Source organism: Cinclus cinclus, chromosome 18 (assembly GCF_963662255.1).
Source record: "Cinclus cinclus chromosome 18, bCinCin1.1, whole genome shotgun sequence".
Classification (NCBI taxonomy): Eukaryota; Metazoa; Chordata; class Aves; order Passeriformes; family Cinclidae; genus Cinclus; species Cinclus cinclus.
Genome location: NC_085063.1, coordinates 898942 through 918035, shown reverse-complemented (window position 1 = coordinate 918035; position 19094 = coordinate 898942). Strand labels below are relative to the sequence as shown.

General features: G+C 41.8%; 2 protein-coding genes across 7 annotated transcripts in view; both read left to right on the top strand.

Annotated features, from left to right (window-relative positions):
* The window catches only part of ITCH (itchy E3 ubiquitin protein ligase), a 57849-nt gene extending 47073 nt beyond the window's left edge, over window positions 1-10776 (top strand). For all 3 annotated transcript variants that reach the window (XM_062505153.1, XM_062505151.1, XM_062505152.1), the window contains 8 exons: window positions 182-341; window positions 621-754; window positions 2919-3059; window positions 4816-4936; window positions 5902-6006; window positions 6228-6324; window positions 6682-6754; window positions 7411-10776. In XM_062505153.1, the coding sequence (XP_062361137.1) occupies window positions 182-341; window positions 621-754; window positions 2919-3059; window positions 4816-4936; window positions 5902-6006; window positions 6228-6324; window positions 6682-6754; window positions 7411-7510 (931 nt within the window). In that variant the 3' untranslated portion in view covers window positions 7511-10776. The remainder of the gene's footprint in view (window positions 1-181; window positions 342-620; window positions 755-2918; window positions 3060-4815; window positions 4937-5901; window positions 6007-6227; window positions 6325-6681; window positions 6755-7410) is intronic.
* Window positions 10777-13648: 2872 nt separating this feature from the next.
* DYNLRB1 (dynein light chain roadblock-type 1) lies at window positions 13649-19094 on the top strand. 4 transcript variants are annotated; one of them, XM_062504888.1, is made up of 4 exons: window positions 13649-13700; window positions 16126-16201; window positions 17460-17627; window positions 18703-19094. In XM_062504888.1, exons 1-4 carry the CDS (start codon window positions 13698-13700, stop codon window positions 18744-18746), a joined length of 291 nt encoding a protein of 96 aa, XP_062360872.1. In that variant the 5' UTR covers window positions 13649-13697; the 3' UTR covers window positions 18747-19094. The 4 variants fall into 4 exon arrangements, with proteins under 4 accessions (XP_062360872.1, XP_062360870.1, XP_062360873.1 ...); XM_062504886.1 differs by lacking the exon at window positions 13649-13700 and adding an exon at window positions 13854-14281; XM_062504889.1 differs by lacking the exon at window positions 13649-13700 and having other exon boundaries at window positions 15187-16201; window positions 18709-19094.

Here is a 19094-nt window from a genome sequence, read left to right as displayed (position 1 = left end):
ATTGCAATTTTGCATTTTAATTTGTAATTTTCTGTAGTTTCCCTATGGTGTCAGTGTGGGCCAGCTGCTCTCTAGGGAAGGAGGCAGACTGTGCCAACAAGGACCTGAGTCAGCATGAGTTAGCTGCAGTAATTTCTGCTATGATTTATTTGGAAATGTGTTTTTGTTTGTGTGATTTCAGGGAGTGGTTCTTTCTATTGTCTCATGAAGTCTTGAACCCCATGTATTGCCTATTTGAATATGCAGGAAAAGATAACTACTGCTTACAGATAAACCCAGCCTCTTACATCAACCCAGACCACCTGAAATACTTCAGGTTCATCGGGAGGTTCATTGCTATGGTGAGCTAAAGCAGGAAGCAGGTCTGTCCTGTAGCTTTCCTATAAATAAATATCATGCCATCAGATGGATAATTTAAAAATCCATTTCTGAGTTCACAATGTGAGGTGTTTTTGGCTATAACGCCTGTTGGTATAAGTTACTTCAGCATACTGGCAGTCATGATACTCAGGCTGATTTAATTCTTGGGCTGTCAGATTTCATGGGCACAGAGAACAGAATGTTGTGATACTAAGTACTGAAGCATCCTTTGCATTATTTTGTCTGTTTTTGTTCCTCAGGCTTTGTTCCATGGGAAGTTCATTGACACTGGTTTCTCTCTGCCATTCTATAAACGTATCCTAAACAAGGCAGTAGGACTCAAGGATTTAGAATCTGTCGACCCAGAGTTTTACAACTCTCTCATCTGGGTAAAGTGAGTTTGACTTCATTTTATTCTTGAGATAGCAATACAATGTTTTTGGTTTACACTTCTGCCAGGAAGTAGGCATAAATATATTACTAACAACCCCATGGAATAATACAATCTAACATTGGAGAGCAGTATGAAATTTTTACTGTGACTTTAGATACACGAAGAACGATGTGTTAGTGCAGAGGCTTTCTGGTTCATTGAATATTCCATGCAGCATCTTGTACTGTGTTTTTGCTGGCTGTTACTAATTCTAGTTAGACATACAGATGTGGCAGTCTTGAACATGGTTATAAATAAAATGGCTTGAGTAAAATCAACTGAGACTTCTCCGATAACTGTGATTAAAAGAAATCATCAAAAACCCATTTAATATTTCTCTAGTACCTGGTTTAGCTAGAAAACAAAATGTTTATTGCTACAATAACACAAAGTTAACAAATGTAGTTTATTACTTACTATCACATAATTTTTCTGTTAGTCACACTTAAAATTTGACTTCAAGGTTGGTATTGAAGATTTAATGCCTTAAAGTTATAGCTGTCCTGGTATTTTTTGCCCCAAGCTTAATGATTCCAGACCATACCTACTTGCAGCCTTCCACTTCTGCATGATCAGGCACCTCTCTGTCCATGCTCTTTTGGAGTCCTCCTCTTCCTGGAAGACTTTGCAAATTCCTCTCCAGAGACTAGCAAGTAAAAAGGATGTGGAGTTTCTAGACCACAGATATTTTGGAATTATGTATTATGGATATGTTAAATTATTTTTAAAACCCTTTCAATCTAAAGCGTTGTAATTCTATACTGATTTTGTCATAGGAGGATGTTTTAGTCTATGGTTGATGTGCACCATTTGTTTCAGTAACATCTTTTTTCTTTCAGTTAAAAATGTTAAATATGTAAGAAGAAAAAGAAACTTGAGTAAATTTTTTGTCTTCAGCTATAATAAAAACAATTTTGCAGAAAAATTGCGACTTTCTTGCGACTAGAGACAAAACTATTTCACTGAAGAATGGCACTAAGAATAGTTTTAAACATGCTTTGGAAGCTTCACAGAAGGTGAAATAGATTGGGTTTTGAAATGCAAAGCTAAATATAAAAGCCAGATTTTTCATCTCCTGTAGTGGTGATTCTTGGAAGGTTTATCTTAAATACTGAGGAGTAAAGAAAGCAGCATGAGAGATGTTTAAGAATTAAAATAGGAATTTTGTTTGGTTTTCAGAGTAGTATGTTCTGCACTCCATGGATGTGCCGCTAATGTGCCTTCATTTTAATTCAAACCAATTTCTGTAGCGGTAGAAATCTTCTAGGCTGGAGTCCAGAAAAGCCTTTGCCCCTTTTTAAAAATACTTAAGGATGTGAAAATAGGACAAAAGGCTTCAGACCTCCAAGGGCTGCAGAGTCCTCTCAGTCCAGACCCAAACTTCAGTGTAGCTGAGCCTGTTTGTCTGTAGTGCTGCTGGAGGTACCCCTGAGGAAAGGACTGCACATTTACAGGGGAGAAGAGCCATGTCTGTCAGGACAGACATAATTTTGTTCCTCACAAAAAAAGCAAATTTTATAACTTTGCAGGAAGTATTCCTTGGCACTTATATCAGGGGACTGCTTTTCTCATTCCCAAAAGTTTGAGGATTTCACAGATTGACTGAGTTTGGAAGGGGACTTTTGTAGGTCCTCTGCCAGACCTTTGTGCCCAAACGGAGCTGGAACATGTAGCTTTCATCTTAAAAGGGATGGATGATGAAATAAAATCAGCCCTTCATCTGAAGCTTTCCCTCCTCCAAGGTTTCATGCAGTACCATGTATTTTGGAAAGATGAAGTTCAGAAGTGCAGTTGTATCATGGGGCTCAATAAACCACAGCCATGTTTTCAAGACTGGCATTGCTGTGTTATGGGTCAGGATAAATACCTGGATTTTGCACTTTATTTTGGAGGAAAATGATCATCAAAACCTCTGCATATACAGGCAGTTCTTCACTTTGCAAAAGCATAAATCAACATATAACTCCAGGACTTCTTGCAAGGCCATAATTACTGTGTAAGGCGCGTTTCCTTATCTTGACTATTTAGCTCCAAACTCTCTACCTTAAGGGTCTTCATAATCATCTTCTCTACAGTGTGCAAGTTCTCAACACAGTTATTTAAAACTATAATTTTTTCCTTCCAGAGAGAATGATATTGAAGAATGTGGCTTGGAAATGTTTTTTTCTGTTGATAAAGAAATACTAGGTGAAATCAAAAGCCATGATTTGAAGCCAAATGGTAGCAACATTTTGGTCACAGAGGAAAATAAAGAAGACTACATCAGGTGAAAATAAGTGAAGACTTTAAAATACTCTCTAATTTTCTTTTTAGAGTTCTAGCAACAAGACTGTGTCATTTAAAGCATTGATGAATGAATGCTGATGCTGGCAACAAGTGGCAAGTGTTTGGATCTCATAATTGAAAGAGGAAAATTGATAGAAATACGTTTCTAAAATCCACTTTTCCTAAAGATCATGGTTACAAGAAAGTTCAATTTTTTCTAGAGTTATGTCAGTTTAGCAGAATAGCATGATGAGAATTATGACTGTTACGTATTTCATGAAATGTTACATGTGTTTATTATTGTAATTATATTGCTTTGTAGCCTTCTAATGTTCTAGCCAACCATTTCTGGTTCATTTGAAGGTTTGAGGGATTGTTTTTTTTGTTTTTGGTGGTTTTGTTTGGTTTTTTTTGGGGGGGGGGGGGTTGAGATAACTTTTGGATGGTTTTGTGAAGATTCTTATTTTTAAAAGATATTTGGAATTCTGTTAGTTTTATCTGAACTGCTCTTGTAGTTGCAAGTATTGTGAATGATATTATAGGTTGTAATGTCATAAAATAAGGTTCATATTTGCAGCACCCAAATATTTTAAAGCAATAGATGGAGAGTAAAGGAGCCTAAGAGGGATTAAAGAATAAAAATGTGAATAGTGACCTGCTTTGTCCTGAAATATCCCCTCCTTCCTCAGTGTGCAGCAGTACAGCAGCTCTGATTTAAGGCATGAGCTTCAACATAAAAGCTTGGAGGATGTGCTTGCCAAAAAAAAAAAGAAGTCATCACACATTGCAGGCACAAACTAAACTGAATCACAGAGAATTTTCCTCTTTATTGTGATGTGTTCTGTGAAGGCTTTTTCCATGGGCAGTGGGAGGGAGTCGGGAGTGAGCTCTTTTTTCATCGCATGAGAAATCTGCAGACGTTTCAGTGATTCACAAAAGAGGTGTTGTTGCACAATACTGGCATTTGGCAGGAGGGAGGAGCTGCAGAAAATAATTCTTCTCTAATTCCTAGGAACCCAGGGAGAGCTTGGATTCTAGTTTGTTTCAGATGCTTTTGTCTTATTCCAAGTCCCCCAAGTTTCTAGGACTGAAATGAGAAATAGCCACCTCTCCTTTAGACTCCAGTGCTTCTGACAGGTTAGGCTTAAATTCAGCATAATATCTGCTTCTCCCTGGATTCAGGTTCTCCGGGTCTCCTGCCTGCTTTTCACCCTTTTATTAATGGAGAGTGGAGTTTCTGCCACAGAGCAAAGTTTCATGATTTAACAAATCATGAAAAAACAAATAATGAGAAACAAATATGGAACTTTCCAAATGGAAAACTTTCCAAATAGTCACTGCTAGGTAAGCTGGCAGTCTTGCTGCTCTTCACCAGTACAGCTTGACTTGTTTTTCACTTGTCATGGATAACAACTGAGATTTCTGGGGAGAGTACCAGGCAAAATCTACAAATACCTTGGGACTCCTGTGCTCTCATTAATGTAATTATTGAAGAGATGCTGCCTCTTTGAGTCCAAAATAGTTTTGTAGCAGAACAGTTGAATGCTTAGGGTAATTTAGAGAAAAACTGAAATAACTTGCAGAGAGTAAAGGCTGCTGATAAAATTATTCAGTGTTCTATCCTCAGAATTTTCCAGGTTTTCCCTGTTTTTTTTTTTTTTTTTAACTTAGCTTACAGTTCATCTCAAAATAGGCAAAGATGTGGACTTGGGTTAGCATGGGCCATTTAAATGATCTTAGTGTGTTTTCTTTTCCAGGCTAGTAGCAGAATGGAGATTGTCCCGAGGTGTCGAGGAGCAGACACAGGCCTTCTTTGAAGGCTTCAATGAAATTTTGCCACAACAGTATTTGCAGTATTTTGATGCGAAGGAACTGGAGGTAAAGGATTGCTTGCCTATTGCTGGATCCAGGTCATTACTCATAAAGTACTTAAATGCCAGGCAGTACATCTGAAGAGCAGAAATCACTGAGGCTGACAATTGTTTTATAGGGAATATGGGGGAAGCTTCACGGAATAGTGTGAAATTAATGTGTTTTCCTTAACTTTCTTCTTTGCAGCCAACTTAGATGTTTCTATAGGCCAAGATTCTGTCAGCAAAAATTTCTTACTTTGTGGTTCTTTGATTTCAAAGAATGAGTAACTTAACAGTGAGAGATAAAACTAGATATGCAATGACTGGTTGCCTATAGATTGGGCCAAGTTTTTGGTTTGGGTTTGATCTCTCAAAATTACACTTTCTGAAGCATCTGTGCAGTTTGAAAAGTAAAACCATCAAAACAAATAAAAAAACAAAACCCAAAACTGTCAAACAAACAAAACAAAACATCCCTAGTGAAGAATTGTATGGCTGGGCAAAGAAACTGGCTTGTATGTCTACATAGAGTCCCAGAATAATTTGGGTTGGGATCATAAATAATCTTGTTCCAGCCCCCTTCCATGGGCATGGACACCTTCCCCTATCAGATTGCTCCAAGCCCCGTCCAGCCTGGCCTGGGAAACTTCCAGGGATCATGGGGCAGCTACAGCTTCCATGAGCAGCCTGTGCTAGGGCCTGCCCACCCTTACAGGGAAGAATTTATTCCTAAAATTGCAAACAATTACTCCATTTTTCACAACAGAGATGTTGACTCTAATCTGTGGCTTCTCCAAATACATTTCATGAACCGTCACCAGTCTTTGTTTATAGATGTTTTGGATTAAGTTTAAAATTAAAACCAAGTGCACTGTTATTGCAAGTGCTGCTAAGTGGGGGTTCAGTTGTTCTCTGTTGCTGTGTATGAGGTCACAGAGGAAAAGAGCAAATTTGTATTCCTCTGCTTATTTCCCTTTTTCTGCCCTGAAGGTGCTTCTCTGTGGAATGCAAGAAATCGACCTGAATGACTGGCAGAGACACACCATCTACAGGCACTACACCAGAACCAGCAGGCAGATCGTGTGGTTCTGGCAGGTTTGCAGATTTTGCTTTATTCTCAGACCAGCAGAAGTTACTGAGCACAACAGTGAGCAGTGGTCAGAACACTGAGCACAGCTGCAGAGTACAGATAGAAACTGTTACTGCTAACCCAGCTGTTCCCAACAGCCACTACTGTTCATCTGGGGATAGTGATGATCTGCAAATCAAAATAATAAATTTATCCCTAAATGTTTATTTCAATTACTGTTTTTCAGTTTGTGAAAGAAATAGATAATGAGAAGAGGATGAGACTCTTACAGTTTGTGACTGGAACATGCCGATTGCCAGTGGGAGGATTTGCTGACCTCATGGGTACGTATTAAAACCCTTCTAATGCAGCAGATGCTTCTAAAAAAACCCAAATTATATATTTATGGCATTTGTAATGAATTTTATATTAAATGCTGTTTTGTAAACCATGCATATAGTTGAGCTATGATGGAAAAAGATGGAAGGAATGTTTTATTGTGGTTTAAAGTCACTTCAAATTAATACCTTTCTCCACATGCATACTTTGATCCAGGCAGAGCTGTATAGTGAGACAAATGTCCATTCTCTGTGCAAATAATGGTAATCCTGTGTTTATTTAAGCCTTGCATGCTTCAGGTGTGTATTATAGTGATACAAAGGTAGCTGGACCTATGCCTTATCTGTTGGAATTTGTTACAGGGAGTAATGGACCCCAAAAATTCTGTATCGAAAAAGTTGGAAAGGAAAACTGGTTACCCAGAAGTCATACCTGGTGAGTACATAACAAATCAGAATTATTGCTATTGCTCTGGTTTTGGTGACCAGTCTGCTTTGACATTTTAGTAAATGGGTAATATGCTGAAGTGGTTGAGAGTCTGTGAAAGCAAACACAAATTACACCAATGAACTATGTTGTTGAATGATAACTGAACTTCTAAAAATCTCTTGTGGCATGGAATGGATTCCATTGTGAATTCCATGGATTTGTATAATATATTAGTGAACAATTAAAGTAATTAACAGAACTGTCTAACAAGGTTGGGATTATTTTTTATCACTGCATTCCTTAGAAAAATAGCCACATTCACACATTTCCAGAAAAAAGGTCACTTCTGCTCTTTTCTTCAGGAGTTAGTGGTAGGCAAAACCACACAAATTGAAACTTTCCTATCTGAATGATGACTCTAATTAACCACCTAGAGGTTGGTTTTCCTCCAACTAGGAAAAGTTAATGAAAACTATCACTGTATGAGCACCTGAATCCTAACCTCTGGCCTCAGAAATACATACATTTATATCAATAGTCAGCTTTTCTGGGAGTATAAATCCCAGTATTCATCTCCACAGCAAAAATTCGAATCACCTACATTCATAATGGATTTTTGTTTCTATCAAATTCTTCATCAGGACTTATTTTTTATTTTTCAGTTTCAATCGCTTAGACCTTCCACCATATAAGAATTATGAGCAGTTGAAGGAAAAGCTATTATTTGCAATTGAAGAAACAGAAGGATTTGGGCAAGAGTAGCTGAAATTTGCACCTTGAAGAAAGTGAACCCAACATGATATATGTGCTCCACTACTTCTGCTTGTTGCACACTTCATTGTAAAGTAGACATGACTTGGGTTTATTTAACAGTACTAATGTGTAAATAAATGGATGTTATCCTGAGGTTATCCACATTTACTCTGGATTTCTACTGAGCACTTTCAGAAATCAAATGCGCAATCAGATATGGCTACAAGTCACTAATGACCGAAGTAGAGGTTTAACACAGCTTTGGGCTCTGCTTTGTTCTACCATTTATTCATTAGAATGTGTCCTTAATGACTGACAGATTTTTAACAATAGTTTTGTCTTTCCTTTTTAGTAGCATTTTTGCTACTGATGCACTGGGAAGTTCATTGGTAGCTGCAATGCTGCAGCAGCATCCTGAGCCTCTCAATAGCAGTGTCAGATCCAGCCTGGATCCACCTCTGTGCCATGAGCAGCTCCATTCCTTAAGCTCCTTTTTCTATCTCAAGCGTGGCCAGACTGTTTTTCCTTGCCTGGAGTCTGCTCATGTGCCAGCTGGACTGAAACTGCTGCTAAGGGGATGTCAAACTGTGGCAGAAATCCAGGGCATAGCTTCATTTTGTTTTATGCCAGTCCTGCCCCTATCAGCAAAAGACACCTGCCCGAAGTTGTTGGAACACTGCTCTGTGCCCTCTGAAGAGTTCTGAGCTTTTGCTGTGTAACACATTTTAACTTTGAAATCAATATTAACACTGTGGTACTTCACTTGTTTTGCAAAAGACAAGCCCAGCTGGGATTGCACTGATTCCATTGAGGTTCCTGTTTGTCTGCAGTGTTAAAGGACATTACCCTTGGTGTTTTTCCTACATGTTGCAATCAGTTTGCTCCAAAGAGTTTGACACAAAACAACTGGATTCAGAAAATGATCCTACTAATCATTTCTGCAGATGAACTGATGCATGAGACTGGCGGAGACCAAGAGGATTAGAAAGTTCAGACATGGATTACAGGGTTTTGGGAAGCTGGAGCATCAGTAAATAGTTCTATAAAGTTTGAAACTAAAGTTTTTGGGGAGATTTCTAAGCTAATTCACCCTAAGCTGCTTACAGCTAGTAACTTCTGTAGCAAGTTCCTTTTTAATTAACATTGTTTATTTTCTTTTAGAATCTGTTAATTCTTTTCCAGTTTACAATAGCATTTTGCATTTTATTGCCCCTTTAGACTGAATGCACTTTTTGGGTCTGGTCAGCCCTTTCCCTTACCCTGAAGGGAGGAAGTCAGACACCAGTGAAATGAGGTGTAGCTGCAGTGAGAGATGTGACACTTGAAATAACATGTTGTAGCACATATTAAAGCAAACCTGCAGCTCAGAGCACTGGGGCAGGAGCTGCATTTAAGACCTTTCAGATGACAGAGCTGAAACAGGACAGTGGGAAAGTGTAAACCTGAACGTCCAGTCTGGAGAAGAGTATTTCTTTCCTGCTGTCTCCTCCATCTAAGCTGTAAGAGGGAAAAACTGATTCAGGCCTAAGAAGAACCAAGATACTACAGGTTTTAACTGACTTCACAAGTGTGTCAGGGCTCAGTGCTAAATGCTTTGGGAAGGCAGGAGGGTGGGACTTGTCAGGCTTAATCAAAGGAAGGCCTGGGGAGAGATGTTGATAATACAGAAATGCCCCTCATTTTAAGTTTCATGGATGGAGAGAATTCACCTTCAGGTGTGACTGGGAGGAGAATTGCCAACTTCCACAACATCTGGCTCTATCACAGTATACAGCTCATGAGGAAGAAAAAAGCCTTATATATATATTTTCTGTTTATATTAATTCTTACAATGAAATGTAGTTCTCTAACATATTTACAAGAGAGATTAAATTAAGCAAGATAATGCAAGGTTAAGCTATGAAAATAGTCTATGTTCTGCATATTTGCTTTACGATTCATGTAGGGAACCTAGAACTGTTGTTCATGTATAAATATCACCCAAAAGGCTGTCAGCCCTATATTTTTAAAATAAAGAATAGTTATAATTGAAATAGCCTTAGCCCTAGTTCTATAGGGTTTGGCTGTTGAATATTTTTATGGTTGAAATGTTTAGTTCAGGAAAAACATACCTGCTTGTATATATTTTTGATGTCCAGGATTCCACTTATTCCATTGTTTCTTTAATTTAAATGGCATGTTTATATGTCTTTTCTGCTGTACCAGGATGGGAGAAAGGGGGCTGGATATCCCAAGCACCAGATATGATTTTAAAATATTGCAAATAAAGAATTCATTGAGGGGGGGGCAGGGAATAATCAGTGAAACATTGGATTTGGCCAAATATAAGAAGTTGAAAGCACCTTTACAGTGTTACATTGAAAATATTTCTGAAAGCACAAGTTCAGATTGCTTAGACATTTGATTTGTGAATACTAACTAATCTTAAATTTTTACAGCATGTTGTGTAGAGGTTCAAAGGAATTATACAAGCCACTGGTGCACTTTTCAGTTCTTTCTGGGGATCTGGTGAAGCAATACGGGGATGAGCTGAGAGCAGCTGCTCTCCCAGATAACAGGATTTTGTGGATTGGATTTACAAGTAAGATTTTTCAGCAGAGATTAATTAATTTGTCTCCCACTGCTTCAACTGTTTTAGCAACCTGAGCTGCATAAATTCATAGTATGTGACAAATGTACATTCATATACAACTGTCACTTGATCCTAATTGCCAAGTATTAAAAGAAATTTTATTTAGAATTTTCCCTCATGAGAATGACATGAGAAAATGAAATACTGAGAATTTACAAAGCCTTATTGTTACAAGTAGCTCAGGAACTGTTCATTTACTAATGACATGCACAGTAAATAGATCATGTCTTTATCTCATCTAGTATGGAAGGTTTTTTTAATCCAGTTGCTTGTGTTTAAAAGAAAAGCAACTTTTTCTTTAATTATTATTCTAAGAAAAATAAAAAATTGTTGGGGGAGTTAGTGGGTTTTTTGGGGTTTTTTAAAATTTTATTTTATTACATGCTGCACTGAATTTGTAATCTCAACTGTTATATTGGTATCTCCAGCCCCCTTTTTTGTGGTGTCTTTTTAATTTTCTCCAAGAATCACTGTTTGTCTATATGTGCTCTAGTGAACTCATGTAGAAACTGGGATCAGCAGCACTGGATTGTAAAATACTGTACTGAAATTCATTGTTGATATTTCCTTGCATTGTAATTTCAAATACTCAGGTAACTGTAACAGTATCTCAGTAAGTCAAATACTTTTATAAAACTACTTAAAGAGCTAGTGGTGTGGTCCTTATTCCTTATGTGTGACAGAATATCCAGATGGAAATGAATTGTCAGTGTGCTCCTGGGGGTGAGGGTCAGACTGCCTGGACTTGTCCTTCCACTAGGATTCTTTAGGAATAGTTCTTTCCTAAGACCTCGTCCACCCTTGTTGCTTGTATTGGATATTGAACAGGAGATTGTGGACACAATTTGTGGATTATTTAGGCTTGTGGATGCTGCCCTGAGGAGCCAGTGAGGGTTGTGAGGCTGCTGAGGCCTGAGGGAGAGGGGATGGAGGAAGGTTCTGCAGGAGCCACAGCTGTAACATCTTATTGCAGCACTGTTGCAGGGATACCAACAATGAGGTATGACACTGCAAGTGGTTTGGATCAATAGAATGCCACAAAGGAGGGGGGCAAAGCTCCAGTGAGACCAACCAGCCTTTTAGCGTCCCTGATCCTCTTTGGAGGGGGTAGGTGGCAGTTAAGATTCTTCCTGTCATCAGAACCTCTCCTGACGGCCACAAGCTTTCCCAGATAATTGAGATGGGCTTTGAAGTGAGGTTCCAGTTCCCTCAGTGCTCACAGGGATGTCCTGTCAGGTCTTAGGTTGGACTTGATGTAAAAGGTCTCTTCCAACCTAGTTAATTTTGTGATCCTGTCTCAGGGACCCGATTCTATCCACTTTGGCGAAATGGCCCCTAAAGTGCTCATCCTTCCCTGAAGGTGATATTCCCTGCTGCAGAGCTTCCCACTGTGTTCTTCCTCTGCTGACTTTCCCAGGTGTTCCCACAGGCTCAGTTAACACAATTTTGTCCGGGACAGCAAATCCCAAGGATGATTTCCTGTGCCAAGCAAATATGAGCAATAACAGCTGCCTTAGTGTGGAAATGCTTTCTCCAAGTTTTGAATTGAACCATTTAAAAGCATCCTAGTAAGTTGTGTAAACCCAAAATTTGAAAAGTGTTTTGGGCAGCTTTATTGTGAGTACAGATACAACGGTATTTCACATACATCTGAAGTTTATTTTATAAAGGCAAAAATACATCACAATGCAATGTATGATAAATGTACATCTCAGTTGCACCATTTTTTTTTTCTGTTTGCTTTGATGATGAGGGTGCTAAGGTCAGCACTGGCCCTGGGTGGGGGTGTGGAAGGTTTTGTTCATGGCAAGATGGGAACAGTTGTTTAAACAAAACCACGTTTGGTTTGGGTGTCTGATGGCAGCTGTGCACTGCTTATTATTGCCCAAATTATCCACCACAGCCTTACTATTGCCCAAATCTTACCATCACACAGACTAGCAGTTAATCAATGGCAAAATGACTTCTTGTAGCCAAGCTGTAAAACTCACTGCTGGACTGGTAAAAGGGATTATAATTTAACTGAATTAGGTTGCAGAGTTGTAAATAGCCACTAGAAGAGGAAATAGCCTCTTAGATCCTGAATAAGGATTTTTTTTTTTCCTGATCTGTGGCAATGCCTGATCCCATGTCCGTTCTCAGCCTGTCAGCCCAGCAGTGCCCAAATGAGAGGGCTCATTGGAGAAATCTTGGTTTCTCTAAGGAGAATGCAGACTCTGATAGATTGGAGAGGCTAGTGTAGGATACCTGGTGTGTCAAATCCTGGCTTTCAGAGGGGTAAAAAAAGTTCTAAAAACACTTCGTGAGGACATGTTTTACATTTCACCTAATACCTGCTCCCTGTGACTGCCGTGGGAGCTCAGTGTGAGCCCAGTGTCTGTTTGCTGATTCCAGAGGTTGTGGTCCCAAAAGAAAGAGCACTCAAACTGACAGGGAGTAGGTTTTGGATATTGAGAAGAAATATTCGGTATTGGGAATGAATTCTTCCCTGTAAGGATCGTGAGGCTCTGGCACAGGTTGCCCAGAGCAGCTGTGGCTGTCCCTGGATCCCTGGAAGTGTCCAAGGCCAGCTTGGATGGGGCTTGGAGCAACCTGGGCTAGTAGGTGTCCCTGCCCCTGGCAGAGGGGGACATGAGATGGCGTTTAAAGGTCCCTTCCCACCCAAACCATTCTGGGACTCTGTTTCACTTCTAGCAGAGCCTGAGCTCAGGGGAGAAGTCCCAACTGCTGCTGTTGTGTGTGTAGAATAGAGCAGGGGTTATGCGGGATGCAGTTCTTCAGTGTGTCGTTTTGTTTGCCATCAGACTGTGGATCATTCCCAGTCCTTCCCCCAAGGTCCTTTACCCTCAGGCCACAGATCCCTGGGGCTGTGGCAGGGAGGTCCCAGGGCTTTAAGGGTGCACCATGCCTTGGAGTGGCTCTGCCCCTGTTCCGGGGGTGCGCTGGCAGCAGCTGAGGGGACGCAGCCATTCAGGGGGAAAAAGAACTCCCACACGGAGCTCTTTTCATGGAATATCACGGAATCACAGAAGGGGTTTGGGTGGGAAGGAACCTTTAAAGGTCATCTCATTTCACCCCCTGCCACGGGCAGGGACACATTCCACTGTCCCAGGCTGCTCCAAGCTACAATGTCCAACCTGGCCTTGGACACTTCCAGAGATGGGGCACCCACAGCTGCTCTGGATACCCTGTGCCAGGGCCTCAGCACCCTTACTCACAGGGAAGGATTCCTTCCTAATCTCTAATCTAAACTTCCTCTTTCAATGTGAACCAATCCCTCCCTGTCCTGTCACTCCATACTCTTGTACACAGACTCGTGCCACCTTTCCTGTAATTGTAATCCTTTCAGCTACTAGAACTCTGGGGTTTCACGCTGATGTCCCTAAAGCGGAATCAACGACCAACACGGTCCCCGGGCACGGACTCGGGCGCTCGGCAGAGATTTGTGCGGGCTCCGGGGGGTTGGAAGGTTCGGGGCGGTGTCCCTGGAGCGGGCCCGCCCCGCGCTCCAAGCGCTTCCGGGGCAGCGCTGGGGCCGAGACGGGCGGAGGCGGCGGCTCCATCATGGTGGGTGAGGCCAGTCCGGGCCGGAGTCCGGGCGGGGCCCCCGTGCCGCCTTCGGGGGTCTCTGCTTCCCCGGCGCTCGGGGGCTCCTGCGGCCGGTGCCGGTTCCCCTCAGGCACGGGGCCTTTGGGTAAAGGCGAGACGCCGCGGGGGCTCTACGGGGGCTGCGAGCGCCCGGTCCGGTTCGGTTCGGTTCGGTTCGGGTTGGGTTGTGTGTCGGGCTCTGTGTCAGGCCCCCGGGCGGGATCGTGTTTGTGCGGGGCGGGCCCGGGGGCGCTGCGGGTCCCGGCGCTGCTTCCTTGGGGTTTCAGTGGCTCTGCCCGCCCTGAGTCACTGCGGGTAGAGACCGAACCTTCACCCGATCCCGCCCAGCCCTGTGCCGCGGAAACGCACACAGCGAAACCTGCCTTTCCTGCGGCTACTAGGGCACATTCCTAAAGCTGGAAGGAGTCGGAAAAAAAGAGACTGGTTTTGGATGTTTAATAACCAGGGCTGAATTCCTTCTGTTGTGATTTTATTGGAGGTTTCTCCCTGCTCAGATGTGTTGCTCGCTATTGCATGTTGATGAAACTGGGGATCGAAATGTATGTTAAAATGTGTAAAGAAATAAATGCTGACCGAAGTTGCAGAGTGAAAATTGAAATTATCTAATAAGATGTATTTTTTAGGCAAACCTAGGAGCTCAGGTATTGCAGATGAACACAGGAAGACAAAGGCTGGTGATGTAGGTATAGCAAAGGGTATTTAGCAGCAAAATGGTGTTGAAGGAGTGTTTATTCTCTTTTTCTGGAGTGTCTCTCTCCTTCTCCATGTGCTGTCTCCTGTTCAGCCCTTCATTGAAAATGGGATTTGTGTGTTTCATGATTTAAATATGTAAATTTTTTTTCCTCAGTACTATTTTTGTTGGTCTGGTGAGCTGCACTGGCTTATGCAGGTGCTGGACAAACCTCAGAGTGGGAATAGGAGGAGCAGGACCTTCCCACATCAGCAGCAGTGACCTGTCAGAGCAGATCACCCACCTGTGAGTTAGATCAGCTGAAGGTGTTAGAGGAAATGAAAAACTGGTATCCTTCTTTAGGGATGCTGCTTTGCATCTGAAAAGGTTTGTTAAGGTCGTGTGAAGGAAAGTATTTATTCAGTTAGAAGGCAGGAAATCCAATCTTAATTTCTTAATAGGTTAAAAAAATTGCCACTATATTTTTTCAGCATTCATACACCCTTTAGTTTGTTTCATTTCTTTTGCCTTCCATTTGAGAATAGTCCAGCATTCAGAAATAATCGAGAGTTTTGTTGAAAATACTTGAAGTTTTCTGTGCTAGATCACACAGAAAATCTTCTGTTTCATAAAGACCAGCTTGGGGGGTTCCATCTCTTATGAGCCACAGGTTGTGTTACCAACAGCACCCTGATGAAAGTGCTGGTGGTGCTGGGCTGAGCTGATGTTGTGTTGTGCTGTGCTGTGTTGTGTTTGCTGTTGGACAAGGTCTCTTCCCAGGGAACAGGGCATGTGACATCTTTGTGCCCGTTTGCTGTGGAGAAGTGGAGAGGGCTATTCAGAATGTCCAGGAAACACAGCTTTGGCCAAATGCTCCTTGTAGGTCTCACCTACAAGGTTCGGGTGATTCCCGTCTCCCTTCCTAAACCATTTCTGGGGGACTCTGCCTTGCAGGATCTGAAAGATGCTGCTTGTTTCTGTTTCCTTTACTGGGAATAAAAAATGCCAAATACTCATCCAGCTGTAGAAATCAGCTCAGGTACAAGGGCTTCCCACCCTACTACAGCCTACTACAGATGCCACAGTTATATTTTGATGGCTGTCTTGTATCAGGGAAGCTGTGCAGAAGGTACTGAAACCTCCTTTGATGGTTTTTTATAGAGCAGACAAAGGACTATTGCTTTGGCCTGCATTTGCATTTCTCCTTTTTAAGTTGTAAATTATTGGCAGTGGTTACAGCCTTGCAGCCATCCCAGCAAGAATCAGAATTACAAACAAAAAGTATTCATTCATTGGTTTTCCCCTCACTTCTCTTGTAATTGCTTTTGGCATTCATTTGATAAAAGGGAAGGTCATCTTGCACCCACAATGTATCTATTTCCTACTTTTTTCATAAATTCCGTGTCCGTTTTCAAAGTTGATTTTTGTTTGGCACCTAAATTGTAGCAGACTGCAGCTGCAAGCCTTCAGCAGGAGGTTTGGGGAGGAGGAGAGAGGGGAGTTGCAGGATGAAGGAAGGCAGATGGAAAATAACTGGAAAGACCAAGTAGAAAAGGTGGCACCAAAGTACAAACATTTGGCTGTGTAAACCAGTGTAGGCAGTGGCTGTTTAATCATCCCTGTGCAACTTTGTTTTCAGCTGCGTTATCCCAAAGCTGTGCTGGGAGGCAAGGAGCACTGTAACCCTGTATTGATATGTGCTTTGTCTTGCAGGCTGAGGTGGAGGAAACACTGAAGCGAATCCAGAGCCAGAAGGGAGTGCAGGGAATCATCGTGGTTAATTCGGAAGGTGCTGTGTCAGCCTCACTTTTCTGACCTATCGCTTACTCCAGCCACCCGTGTTGAGGGCTGCTGCTTGTGCCACTTGCACTTAGAGTCTGGCTTTGGAAGAGGTATTCCTGCAGCCCAAGGAGACATACAGGAGGCTACAGGAGAAAATTGGATTCCAATTTCTGCAAGCTCACTTTATTATTTTAGGAAATAAAATAATTTGCAGAAGCGTCAAAATATGTGAGTTATGGCAGTTTTTGAAACTGGGTTTGTGGAAACTTTAATCAGTAGCACTGAGGCTCTCATAAGATGTAAATTTTGCTTTTGGACCTGTCTAGAACACTGCTGGCCTGGCAGACTCCAGTTCTTTAGCACTGTAGTGCTTGCAATCTCATGGAACTCATCAGCAAGTTGTCTCTTTTTGGAGTCTCTGAAGAGTTCAACAGAGCAACTTCTTCAGAGCGCTCTGAATACACAGTGAGCAGCCCAAAAATTGAATATTTCCTAGAAATAATCCTTAGAAATAGTAACAGTAGCTACATGTTAATATACTGAGGATCACATCATGAAGCTTGTCTCCTGCTCGCTTTTCTATGATGGTGTCCTCTGTGCTGCAGCTGCAGTTATTCAAACAGACACCTGGTTCTGCCCTGCAGAATTCAGTACTTGGGTGCTGTGTTCTGACCCAGGAGCTGAGGTTTGACTGGCTTTTGGTAGGAAAACACATCTGATGGGTGGCTTAACAGTGTGTCTGCCCTCAAGGCTGGTTATCACTGAACCAGGGGGCCTCCCAGGACTGCACCACCTCTTAGGGTTGAATGTTAGATCTTCAGTCTTGGGGTGTGGGATGCAGCAGCTGGTGTCCTCCATAATCACTGATCCCAGCCTGGCCTAGCTCAATACCATTTAACTGGTGTTGGGAAGCCTTTCTGAAGTAATAAAGATGTCCCCAGTCAGGAGAAAAAAAACTGCAGCATTGGTACTTCCTCAGTCCTCTACAGATAATTATTTTTGTGTAATGTATTTCTGTTTCTCACTCTCAAAATGCAAAAGTAAAGCACTGATGCTACTAGAGGTAAACAGTTCTCACCTACCTACACCTGTGGTCCTGTGTCTCGGCTTTTTCATATCTTCTTGTTCTTCATGTTTTCATCTTGCCTTCAAAGAGAATACTCCCAACCCCTGGTGCAGTGACACCCGAGGTTGGACCTGGTGCTGCCCAGTGTAGGATTGTTTCTGGAGGTTTGTCACTGAGTCTTGCTGTCCCATTCCTGCAGGTATTCCCATCAAGAGCACCATAGACAACTCCACCACCATTCAGTACGCCGGCCTCATGCACAGCTTCATCATGAAGGCCAGGAGCACTGTGCGGGACATCGATCCCCAGAATGACCTCACATTCCTGCGGATCCGCTCCAAAAAAAATGAAATCATGGTTGCTCCAGGTAGGAGAGAGCAGGGCAAAAGGAGGAATGTGGGAATCCAGCAGGATTGTTTTCTCTTGGGGCTGACACTGTCAGCCTAGAAGGAGTCTGCCTGCTGCTCGTGTTCACATTGGATAATCCCTTCTTTCCAAGAAGCTGTTCTACTTTCTGGGGAGTTGAAAGCTTTATCATCGACCTAAGTTTTCTTTGTCATGTTTGAATGTTGCAAATCCCTTCCCTCATTTTGTGTAGATCAAAGTAGAAAGTATTAGATAATGCATGAGAGAGTGCTGCACCCTCTCATGCTTTGTTTTTCAGAATAAAATCCTAGGATTTGTAAAGAAAGGCTTTCTGGGCGCAATTTCCATTCAGAACTGTGGACTCAGTGATAAAACAAGGCAGTCCTGACTTTCTGGTTCTGGGAAAAGTATTAGAGTACACTGTAGCTGTAATAATAAGTCATGGTATACAGCAGCAGCAACCTTCTTTTCAGGAAACATCCTCAGTATTTTGTTGAATTCCAAACTGGGAAGCAGCAAGATGAGTGCAGGTCCCTCATGTGGCAGGAATTCAGCCTTGTCCTTGAGTGGTCCCTGCTGCTGGGATGGGGCTGGTGGAGAGGCCAAGCAGGGGATGGCAGTTCCCTTAGGCAGGTATGGGCCAGGGCAGATCTTAACACAGGCTCTGGTTCATGCTGAGGCAGCCTCAGATTTCCACAGGAGGGATGGAAAGAGGAATAAGCATTGCTCCATTAAAAACAGCTGTGGCCCTCAGTGTGCCTGTGAGAGAAGGGCAGTGGCCACCTTGCACTAGTGTGGCATGTGCTAGTTACTGTAATTTTCTGGCACAAACTGAGTTAAATTCAGGTGCCTTGGGAATGTGCAGTTTCTAAAGCTGAGAGTTTTTCTCAGTAAAACCCATAAAATAAGTGATCTGACACTTGGAGCCAGTTTTGCTCATTAAAACTGAATGTCAGGGCTCTGGAATTCCCACAGTGCATCATAGAGATGTGAAAAATGTTGGAATTTACTGTTTCTGCAAACAAATAGCAGCATTGCAAGAATAATTTTCTTATTTTTCTTTTATTTCTCTCCAGATAAAGACTATTTCCTGATTGTCATACAGAATCCAACTGAATGATTACACTGACTCAGTCTGTTTTTTTCCTTTTGCCTGTTTTATTTTCCCTGTTTGGTTGTGTGGGTTTTCTTGGTTTGGTTTTTTTTTTTTTTGGAGGGGGGGCAGTTTGGGATTTTTTTTATTTAATGGTAAAGAATAGAGCATTAGTGTTAACTGTTCTGTGACTCTTCAGTAAGGTTTGGGAGAATTAAAGCAGGTGGTTTTGTTGTCTACAAACAGAAAAAAATGGCGCTTTTTGTATCACAAGTCATTTTGAGTGGGAGCTGGTGAGTTGGAATTGGGCAGTAAAAAATGCAGCAGATTCTCTTGATAGCTAAGATAATAAAATTGTAATAATAACCAAAAAAA